General features: G+C 41.5%; 1 protein-coding gene across 4 annotated transcripts; it reads left to right on the top strand.

Annotated features, from left to right (window-relative positions):
* Window positions 1–432: 432 nt before the first annotated feature.
* On the top strand, window positions 433–10,347 carry jam2b (junctional adhesion molecule 2b). Of its 4 annotated transcripts, none has more exons than XR_014569994.1 (10): window positions 433–517; window positions 553–613; window positions 3,257–3,322; window positions 4,070–4,180; window positions 4,797–4,946; window positions 5,191–5,372; window positions 6,607–6,715; window positions 6,833–6,959; window positions 7,174–7,222; window positions 7,381–10,347. XR_014569994.1 is itself a non-coding variant. In XM_083777281.1 (10 exons), the coding sequence occupies exons 2-10, from the start codon at window positions 562–564 to the stop codon at window positions 7,277–7,279; spliced, it is 903 nt and encodes a 300-aa protein (XP_083633407.1). In that variant the 5' UTR covers window positions 433–517; window positions 553–561; the 3' UTR covers window positions 7,280–10,347. The 4 variants fall into 4 exon arrangements, 3 of the variants coding, with proteins under 3 accessions (XP_083633407.1, XP_083633408.1, XP_083633409.1); XM_083777281.1 differs by adding an exon at window positions 7,064–7,082 and having other exon boundaries at window positions 6,833–6,940; window positions 7,174–10,347; XM_083777282.1 differs by lacking the exon at window positions 7,381–10,347 and having other exon boundaries at window positions 7,174–7,272.
* The last annotated feature ends 1,002 nt before the right edge of the window (window positions 10,348–11,349 follow it).

Below are 11,349 nucleotides of genomic sequence, written 5' to 3'. Positions count from 1 at the left end.
GAAATATGTATTAACAGTTTGCAGAATTACAGTACATTTCAAGCACAAACTCAATACAAAGACTGTTAACTGTGAGTGGACGACCCAATTAAGCATTACACTTGTTTACAACAGGCCCCGAACAGGGTCCACTTTGTTCAATTCATCAAAACATTTAGAGGCCAGACACTTCTATATTACACTCACACTTAGCTTGGTCCATAGCTCTAATGCGTTGCATTGCATTGCATAATGCATCGCATTAGAGCTATGGAATCAGAGGCTAGCTAACTCACACTGCACTTAATTTAAATGATTCTTTCAATACAGACTATTTCTCTCGGGCACGCTCCCGAAGTGCGCCGTCCCACACGAACGCGCTCCCACACACGTGCAGTTGATGAAACTTGAACACATGTGTAGACTTGTCCGACTTCATTCAACAAGTTGCATCCCAGTGGTGTTCTGGTCACTGGAGACAGTGGACAGTGGTCACACATAGCCTACTCGGAAACCTCTCTCCGAGACAAACGGCTGCATGCAGCAGACCGACTTTAGACTCTTCAACATCACGGACAAAACATGTGTAACATGAAGATTTTGCCATTACTTCTTCTCATCACCTTGATACAGAGTAAGATATTTTCAGATTTTCCGAGGAGATAGACTCTTATAGAACTTGCAGCAGTCTGTCGCCAATGTTTGTTTTATACTTTAGCAATAAAGATCAGTTTGTTAATGTTGAGTTTAATAGCCTACCAATGTTAATTAATTTGCATTTAATTCGACATGTAAACACAAGCCATTGTGCTTTTCTGGGTATTTCAATCCTCATAGCAGACCTTGTATTGAACTGCTTTGCTCGAACTGGGCTTACACTCTGCAACATGTTAATAAAATGCAATCAATCCAATGCAATGAATTCGAAAACAAGACCGTAATATATAGCCTATATATAAGGATATATATGTGTGTTTGTTTTTTGATGAATTGAAAATGGTGGGCCCTATTGTAAACAAGTGTATAAATGCTTTATGGTGTCGTGTCGTCCACTCACAGTTGACAGTTTTTGTATTGAGTTGTAGGCCTACTTGAAATGTACTGTAATTCTGCAAACTGTTAATAAATCAATATATATATATATATATATATATATATATAATTATAGAGATGGAGAGAAAGAGAGAGAGAGAGAGGTTTGAATAAATATGAATTGAAACAATGCTAATTCCATGAAATATATTCATATAGCCTACTATAGATATCAGAGAGAGCAGGAGGTGTGTGTGTGTGTGTGTGTGTGTGTCTGTGTCTGTGTGTGTGTGTGTGTGTGTGTGTGTGTGTGTGTGTGTGTGTGTGTGTGTGTGTGTGAGCGCCTGCGTGCGTGCGTGCATGGGGTCTAGCATAGCCATAGACCCCATGTATTACAAGTATTTAGTATACCACGTATACAAGTATTTAGGTAGGCTATGTGCGTCTACTGTTGCAAACTGTACCACGAAAGAAAATGTTGTCTGTGGTGAAAATAATATGTTGATGGGCTACAGTAGACAGGCCTCTAAATGCTCTTGAAAAGCCTGTCTGTATTTCTTTTAACAATATCATACAGTACACACAGGGTGTTTTCCATCTCGAGTCCTGAACTTGAGAGCCTGCGCACTTCCTATGTTTTCAGGGGAGGTGTGATTTGATGTATGATGTTTTCAGGGGAGGTGTGATTTGATGTATGATTTCATCAGGGACTGACTTGAAGATAAGTGGGGAGTGGTGATGGGGGTCTTTGTTTACATTGGACCCTCTCTGATGCTGTTCAAATAGATCCAGACCCTGATTAGTTCTGTCATATTATTGTCCTCAGGAGTAGAACTACAGAATCAAAAGGAGATCCCCACCGTTTTAGTTTGGTGATAGCCTCTGGTTGACCCCCTTTGCTAATTGGACGGAGATTAAATCAAGCACATACTATCTTTAAAGAATGCATTTGAAGTCGACGAGAGAATGCTGACGGACATGGCTATGTTTTTTTTTTTTTTTTTTTTAATACAATATTAATATTTGCAGGAGTGTGTGTGTGTGTGTGTGTGTGTGTGTGTGTGTGTGTGCCGCGTGCGTGCAGGGTGTTGAAGGGAGACGTGCACGTGTGATTGGTTTAAAACCTTCTGTTGGGCCAGCTGAGAAGAGTAGGGTTACTGTATATACAGAGGCTTTGTGCATATGGAGCACGCACACACACACACACACACACACACACACACACACACACACACACACACACACACACACACACACACACACACACACACACACACACACACACACACACACACACACACACACACACACACACACACACACACACACACACACACACACACACACAGATAGATGGATGCTTTCTTATGGGTGTTGTGTGTGCAAAGTGTGTGAGTGTGTGTGCTTCAGGGTCCGATCATGGGAGAACCCCGGAGAAGGTGATTAGGTCAGGATAGACCAGTTCTCTTAACAGCTTGTCAGAGAACCATCTATCACCTGCATTCCTGTGCTCTGCCGTTCCTGGCACCGCCACAACGTTACGTACACATTCTATATTGTTTCCAAGTTAATCTTTGTGTGTCTTGTCCACACAAAGTCGATACGTATGCTATGCTTGATATGTTATTATTTGTTTTGTTTTTTTGTATTTAATGCAGCTTTGGCTTTGTTTGTTGGTGGTGTGGAAGTATTTGTATGGGTAGTTTATGATGTCATTCCACAGCTAATTCCCATGCCCTACTTTATCTGGTCGTCGCGTCTGTTTTTTGTCTGTTTTTTGTCTCTGGCGGGCACTCATATAACCTGGAGCAACCATAGATTTAAGTGAGTTTTCTCATCCGAGCACCATTCAATGAATCAATAGTCTCTTGAGACAGACTGTTTGCACGCAATTTTAAATTGTGGAAAAGTTGTATGGCTCGAGTAACGGATCTGTTTCTATTTTACATGTTATTCTGTCTTGACTACTTTGACGAATGGTCGTATAAATCTAAGGACAAACAAAACACAAGACAGCTCACTTGTTATTTCAAATGCTGTTCTTACATCAGGGCCTTTTATTTCCACACATCAAAGACAAGATATTATTAAGTATTTAGTTAGCCTGGTTAATGTGAAATCACATTGCATGAATGAAATGTGATTTCAAGGGGGGAGTGTTTAACCAGGCTAGTATTAAGTTACTTTGATAGTGGACAAAACAACTAAGCTTACTCTTTATCATGAATGTTGTTTTCAATTCCAGGCCCTGCCTCCCTCTCTGTGACAGTAAGCAGCAGCAAACCCAAAGTGGAGGTTCATGAACACACAGGTGATTAATCAAGGGAAATGGATCTGAATTATAGATACACAACCACCAAACCTTATTCATTTGCACTGTATTGCATCACTGTAACATCACATAAAATGAAAATGGTCAAAACCTTACATATCCCGTAAGAAATCACTGCTTCAATGCTTCAATTGAGGACAGCAATATACAGCAATAAAAAACAGGGTTTGAAATGTATGAAGCCTGGCACAAATTTTATGGGCATCAACCCTGGGCTAAACTTTATATTGGCCTTTGTCCATTGCCTTTATAACAGTTAAAACGTACCATCATTATTTCATTGTTCAAAATATTTTAAGAGTTTTTTTGTAGTGGGCATCTTTTTTTTTTTTCTTTTTTTTTTTTGTCCCACGATTTTGTAACCCATTTTTCACCCCTGTGTCAATCATCCTGTGATGTGATCCTGGGCTCTACACACCCTCCGCCAGTGTCCAAGTGTCCAAGTTGCTCCTTTACACCTGACAGGGGGGAGTTTCCCTGGTTGGACGTAGCGCGTGGAAGGAGCACGTTATTCCGTAGTGGGCATCTTATTTAAACCCGAATCCAAACACTGCAAAGATAAAAACAGTGTTCTGAAAATTCTTAAAATTTTTAAGAAGTGATTCCTTTATTGAAATGTATGTTTATGTGTATGTGGCTATGTGCACATGCATTATTTGAATTAGGTTTACAGTACACTTCTATTTGTACTCACTGTGTGTGATGTTGTGTTTTGTGAACTCCCAGATGCAGTGCTGGCCTGTGAGTTTAAGACTGAAAAGGACCAGAACCCTCGTATTGAGTGGAAGAAGAAAGGAAAAGGGGTGACATTTGTTTACTTTGCTGGTAAATTCAGTGGTGAGCAACTGATCTTTACTACACGTTTTATTGTCCTCTTTCTTCAGTATCACTGCCACTGCCTGTGCCTGTAGTATTATTGTCTTTATTCTACAGTTTGAATCCAATCTCATTGTCTTTTTGCCAGTCTTAGTTAACCTTCATCCAGGGACGTGCGTCGTGCACACATAGACATCAAAGGGGGCTTCAGCCCCTGCCCTTTTACCCGTCTGTAAAACAACTGCCCTTTCCAGACCACGAATGCAGCATTTACTATAGTGAAAGTAATGCAAATGCCCCTCCTCTCCTTTCCAAGCATTCAGGAGAATTGCTTTTTTTACGAAGTCTCCTGAACTTGGAACGCAGCATTTTGCGTTGAACAAATTTGTTCATGTCGTAACCCGCATCTCAAGTAGATAAAGAGTGCTGGGTTGCGCCCAGAAAATAGCTGATCTACAAGCTCTCAACGCATCGCAGCACAACGCGTTGAGAGCTTGTAGATCAGCTATTTTCTTTGTCCAAAAGTGCCCTCTCACGGTCTCTCTAACACTCTCTGCACGTCCCTGCCTTCTTCTCCTCCTCTCTCTCGCCACCTCTCCGTGTCTTCCTACCCATGTCTCCTCTCTCTTTGCTTAAGGATCCTATGCTGGACGAGCCAAGATAGAGGGCGCCACCTTGACGATACACTCTGTCACCCAGAAAGACTCAGGGGAGTATCGCTGTGAGGTCACTGCTACGGAAGACCATGTCAACCTGGGAGAGACAACCGTGTCCCTTAATGTACTGGGTAAGACACCAAAGGACTGTGTGTGTGACTGTGTGTGTGTGTGTGTGTGTGTGTGTGTGCACACTGTGTGTGCGACTGTGTGTGTTTGTGTCTGTCTGTGTGTGGTGTGTAGAAATGTGTTGCCGATTACAAAAAGTGTTTAGATAGTGTCGGACAAAAATACGTTAATAGGAGACTTCAAGATGCGCTAACATACACTTGTACCTTTAGTGACTAAGTGCTTCTTCCCCCTCCCTGCCTTCAGTGCCCCCCCACGTCCCGTCCTGTGAGGTGCCCAGCTCTGTCATTGCCGGGGCAGGCCTGGAGCTCGTCTGTAAGGACCAGCTCAGCATCCCCCCTGCCACCTACAGTTGGTACAAAGACAACATGGCACTGAGTCCTTCAGTAGACACTTCCTACAATATGGACGCAATGAAAGGAACACTGGTAAGAAGCACATAGTGAAAAGTGTAAGCACATTTATATGCTCAAATGGATCTACGGGAACATAATGCTTGCACTGACATGGCAACAGATGCAGACAAAGACGGAAGCAGAAGTATAGTATATACAGTTAGTAAAATGTAAAAGTTTTTGTTCATGAGACATTACTTTGACCAATCTGTATGGTAGAGTATGTTATTACAACATAACTAACACAAGCTGCACAAGCTGCATTTGGTACATTCTATTGAGACATACTGTAGGACAACTTCTGGTTCACCAGCGGGAGGTATTGCATGAAACACAAATGGAAATAGCTTGCCTTCCCAAATGTTTTCTCTGTCTAGCTCAACAGTGAACATGTTGGTGCTCGCATGCGGGACCTTGTTTGAATCCAGGGAAAGTTAAAGATTGAAGCTAAATGAACACAGATTATTGTCTCCACCAGGCCGAAGGCATGGGGGGAGAGTATGTTTTGCACTCCGTCCGTCCGTCCGTGTGTCCGTGAGCAGCTAATCTCCGGCACCGTTAACCCGGTCGATGCCAAATTTTGCACACACACTCCCTGGATGCCAACGATGAACCTCTGCCCCAAAATTTCCAGAACGGCCTGTTATAGCGCCAAGTTTTTGCACAGTACACCTACAGATTCAAATTGGTACACAGTCTCTCTAGTTCACATCTGGCTTTTAGAGCGCCACCAGGAGACCGACTTTTGTAAAACACATTTTTGGATATTACTCCTCCGGATTTTGTCCAAAAATCCCACAAATCGTTACACAGTATCTCCATAGTCATGTGCTCAAGACGGATGTGTCTGATATTTCATATTCCATCCTAATTGGCTAACATTGGCTTTCAAATTTTGCAGGATTGGCCTGTTTTGAACAAAAAGCCTCAAATCATGAACGCAGCGTGCAATTTGACGTGAAATCTTTCACGCACTTTCCTACTAGGCTGAGGAATATAGCCCACCCATTTCACATTGGCCTGTTATAGCGCCACAACAGGTGGATTGTGCATGCGTGCGATCAACACGGATCTGCACCATTTCCCATATTCCATCCTGATTGGCAAAGATTGGAACAAACAAACAAAAAACATGTTTATATTACTCCTAAACATTCCTATCCTCCTGGTGGAGACCTGTGCCCAGAAGGGCACTTTTTCTAGTTTTGTTGTGTGCATGCTTGTTGTAATCTTTTTTTTTCTCTTCCTTTATAACTATATGGAACAGAAATTTAACAGCGTGTCTAAAAAAGACTCTGGGTTGTATCGATGCGAGTCGTCTAACAGCGTGGGGGCGCCGAAGAGCTGCGTGGCTCAGCACCTGAAAGTCATCGACTGTGAGTGATTGTGTTGTCCGGGACGAGCCTTCTCATTGCAGAACCACACCTAATACTTTTACAATGTACAACCCATGCAGACACTTTCACAGTTCACCCTCTATCTCTCACCTACAGATGAGCTGAGTCTGACCACTCTGATAGCTGGCGGTTCAGCCCTGCTGCTGCTAATCTTAATGTGCTGCCTCGGTGTGTGTCTCTGCCGGCGCCGGGGTTGCTGCAAGAGTGAGTAGTGTGTGTGTGTGTGTGTGTGTGTGTGTGTGTGTGTGTGTGTGTGTGTGCACAGTGCGTGTGCAGCTAAAGAGAGAATTTCAGCACTGATTTTGATTTTCTTTCTTTTTTTATCAGAAGAAAATGACAAAAAAAGGTACGTCACATTTTATGATCATTCTCTCATGTGCAGTTTCTATGTGTCACTGTTGTTGTCGAAACTTAAACTGGAACTCTCTTCCATCCAGCGGCAAGTCCTACAGCCCACCACCACCTCCTCCTCCTCCCACCCACAATGTGAGTGATCAAAGCAAACACTATCGTGATCAAGTTTGTTTTAGTGGCTGGCATTAATGTGGGGCCTCTGCCAAACTGCTGTTGCTAAGTAGCTGATAAAACGTCCTGCTGACTAATTAAAGGAAATGTTTCATTGTACATCTTTCCACTCTCCACAGCTCAAGAACTATAAACATACTCCCTTCATGATCTGAGGGCCAACAATATCCCTGTTTCCCAAGCCACACCAGTCACACGCTCTAGTCTAAATGTACACCCAGTTAACCACATATACCTTATTCTAGAGTGTCTATTCTGAGGGTGAACAGTCAGAGAAAATAGCCGATTACGACGTGACGTGAACTTTTATAGATCAGTTCAGTCAGATAACTCATGAATAGACTGAACAAATATTTATTATAGAATGAGAATACAAGCGTGCATATAATATTTTATCTTGGCGTTCGGCTCTGCTACATTTTCCTACCTTGCTCGGCGCAATTATACGACCATCATTAAACATTAAGAGCAGAGAGATAGATATATACGTACAATATCAACCACCCCAATATGGTGCTGGGGTGGTGGTGGTGGGAGCAAACGACGCATAACAACAACCAGCATAAAATAGGTGAGCCTACTGTAAATACCCCGCCCAATTGGTCAGCTGATTGTTACATTTGTGTAGTACAGAGCGCTGGGACCCGTGGGGGTGGGGCGTACCCGTTTTTACTACCCACTTTCGCACCAGTGAGGGGCGGGGGGGCAAGGTGACGGCCCTAGTTAGTACTAGTTACAGACAGTTACATGAGTCATGAAAACTCCTGCATCTGATCATCCATTTATTCCATTAGATCATTAGACCATAGACCATTTTTATGATTTTATCCAGAATGAAAAATGAGTTATAATGTTTTAGTTATTTCAAATATGCTACTGGCTGTATTCTTCTTGGAAAAAATACAAAAAGATACTCCTATGGAAAGGCTATATTATTTTACTTATATTGACTAATTTAGTAGGCTTCAGTATAGCCTACGTAAGGTTTAACCTCGTCAGATAATCCCCACATAGTGTACATTCACGAGAAATTCAAAGTTTCAACAGCAAAGTAGTCTAGTAGTAGTAGTAGAATTAGCAAACTGGACATTTGGACTGAATGTTTCCTTTATCCTCGTGTTGGGCTTCTGTTTTCGCCAACGTTTTTATTTGTGTTCTTTCTCATACACGCAGCTCCGTCGTGCTTCACGTTCCACAGCCGTCTGCCTTGACTTCTGTGTGCGCTGACTGCTGCGGGCCCGGTGTGGGCTAGCCCCTCCCACCCCTCACTGGTGCGAAAGTGGGTAGTAAAAACGGGGACGCGTAGGGGACTGCGGTCAACTAGGCATATAGAATTGAAGTGGTCATGGTGGGCTCACACTACAGTTTTAATATCCTAACCGGTTTTGAAATAAGGTTGCAAGTTTTCTGAAAAAGCTATGTTTCTATGTCAGTGGTTCTTCGATTTTTCAAAACACCAAGCGCTATGAGCTTGTAGATCTGCTATTTTTCAATAGCTAAATCATAACATAACCCTAACACCAAAAGGGGTTCCCGCCCAGAATGGGTTAAAGGAGAATAACACTACAAGATTTTGAAAAAACGGCACATCATACACTACAGGTTTATATTATTAATATTATCGTGCCTGGCAGAGTAACTTACCATCTGAACTCGCATGATTACATGCAGAAGCCATGTGAAGTTGGGTTGGTAATGCTTTGCACTGTGAAAAGGGAAAAGAAGCAGACGTTTAAACGAGTCTGAGTTTAAACGGTTTGTTTCTGTGCAGCCTCCATGTCAAAAGTCCTATCATTTACTTCACGCTTGTAGACTTGTCTCTTGGCTACTGTGGGTGCGCGTGACCCCCGGCATCACACTCAGACAATAGGTTTTAAAACCTTGAATATCAAACACGTTTGATATTATCGGGGTGGCCTGATGAGTCTGTTAGCAGATCACAAGGTTTAACATTTATTAACACAGGATATTTTAAGGTCCCACTGCGTAACATCCATTTTAGTCTTTTTTGGTGATGAACAAGGAAAACAACCGCACACTGTCTTCAAATGCAGTGACCACCATTTATTTACAGGGAAATAGCAACGTTTCGGCCTATGCGGCCTTCATCAGGCTATCTTTATGAACACAAATGAGAAAGCATCCTTTTTGTAGGCTGTCTGGCCTAAAGGTAAGCCTATCAGAACAAACGAAATGACATGACATCACTCAACTTAAGGTGACAGGTACTCATGTGGTTAAATGAGAACAAAAAGGTAATATAAAAAACTCAATACACCCATGCAAAGTAATAAGAAAAAATCATAATAATCCATATTAATCATGACACTATACAAATGGTAATATTGTTAAATAAAGTATACAAAAATCATGATCAAGATCAACGATCAACATATTGCAGGTTGAAACTTCATGAAAAACTTTCCCTGTGAAAGAGAAAAGGGAACAGTTTACAAGAGGTTAAAACCAGGTACAAAATCAAATCATCAACAATACAATAAGTTAAAAACTATAAGGAGCAAACTGAAGGATAAAATCAAAGATCACAGCATGACATTTAATAAAAGTTCATCATTAAGGCCTCTAGGTGCCAATGTTTGGAGTGTCTTTTTGGTGATACCTCTGCTAGACCAGTGTTTGTTAGAACTGCGATTGCTCGAATTCAGTTCGAAATAAAACACAGCTACAAAACGAATGCTATTGTCGAGGATATTTTGGAATGTAACAACTTTTAAGAAAAAGTATGTATTCAATTTAAAGTAAAAATGGTCGATTCATGGTTATTGTAAAAAACTAAATGAAATACCAGTGAAAGATTATATAAAAAATAACTAGTTTAATTGAAACGGATACATATGACTTTAAGCAGATTATCGGTTTCCGATCATGGGGACCCTGCCTCGAATCAGAAACCCTCCCAATATTGTTGGGAGGGGCAAATTGGACTCAAAATTCATCCCACTTAGTGTAGTGTGAGCCCAGATTTCATAAGATTTGCTCTGGGATACTTGGCAGTCAAGATGGCCACCTAGATCTCAGAAAATTGCCCACTATGTCTTGGATATAGCCATGGAATGGTAAAGAAAATTGCTTTATCCCCCTGATTACGTTTTATTATTGTTTAGAGTCAGATTTTAATTATCTTTAGATGTTTTTCTTTGACTATGTATGCTATCTTTTTTAATATTATATTCCATCTATTTTTTATATTTTATATTGATATATGTATGGTATTTATATACTTGCAATATAGTTTGTGTTGATGTGTACTGTACAGATGTACTACAGATGTGAATTGAGTGGCAAATGAACGGGTGTCTGTATGCACTGAATATTAGGCTACTATGAAAGCGTTTTGTTTTTTTAGTTGATAGGCTGGGAGTGAATATTCTCTTGACTAGCCCATTTAGACCTGGTGTAACCTATACGTTGTTTTACCTTAAATACCAGCCTCTGTGTCTCATATAGCAACATTTCTTTTCTCTTTTTTGAATAAGAATTTGAAGGTTTTCAGAAAACCTCAGGTTAGGTTTTAGAATCGGCGTCAGGGCTAAATGGGCTAGAAAACACTGATGTTGGCTACTGTATACTTAAATCCACCACTAGATGGCGACAAATTACAGCAGAAGTCTGTTGCTATCAGCTGGATACAAGACTAGCTCAAAGATGCCAGCTTGTATTATTGTATATCAATAAAGGCACTATTGTTCTCTCTTTATCGTTCCTGTTTGTATTATTGTCATCGAATTAAAGGTCTTGAAAGGCTCAGTTTTTCTTTGGGTTCAATTCTGAAGTGTGTGTGTGTGTGTGTGTGTGTGTGTGTGTGTGTGTGTGTGTGTGTGTGTGTGTGTGTGTGTGTGTGTGTGTGTGTGTGTGTGTGTGTGTGTGTGCGTGCGCGTGTGAGAGAGGGAGAGTGTGTGTGGGAAGTGGCTGTCAAACAGAATCTGTGTCAGAACCGCTTCTTGTCAGATGTTAAATTAAGCCTCAAACCAGGGCTCCTCCAACACACATCCTCTATACGTGTAGGCTACACATCATTTGCTGCGTGGCAGCAAATGGAGCAGCATGGGCGCTCCCCAGTTAGCCCA

The sequence above is a fragment of the Protomyctophum parallelum genome (genome assembly GCF_964188405.1).
Source record: "Protomyctophum parallelum genome assembly, chromosome: 11".
Classification (NCBI taxonomy): domain Eukaryota; kingdom Metazoa; phylum Chordata; class Actinopteri; order Myctophiformes; family Myctophidae; genus Protomyctophum; species Protomyctophum parallelum.
The sequence above is the reverse complement of the archived record's forward strand: the minus strand, read 5'-3'. Positions and strand labels throughout refer to the sequence as shown.

Excerpts from the sequence above, each read along its gene's own strand:
- jam2b (XM_083777281.1), top strand. The coding sequence starts at position 562 with ATGTGTAACATGAAGATTTTGCCATTACTTCTTCTCATCACCTTGATA. Across the intron at positions 4,181-4,796 it reads CTTTGCTGGTAAATTCAGTG|GATCCTATGCTGGACGAGCC; the intron begins GTGAGCAACTGA and ends TCTTTGCTTAAG. Across the intron at positions 4,947-5,190 it reads CGTGTCCCTTAATGTACTGG|TGCCCCCCCACGTCCCGTCC; the intron begins GTAAGACACCAA and ends CCCTGCCTTCAG.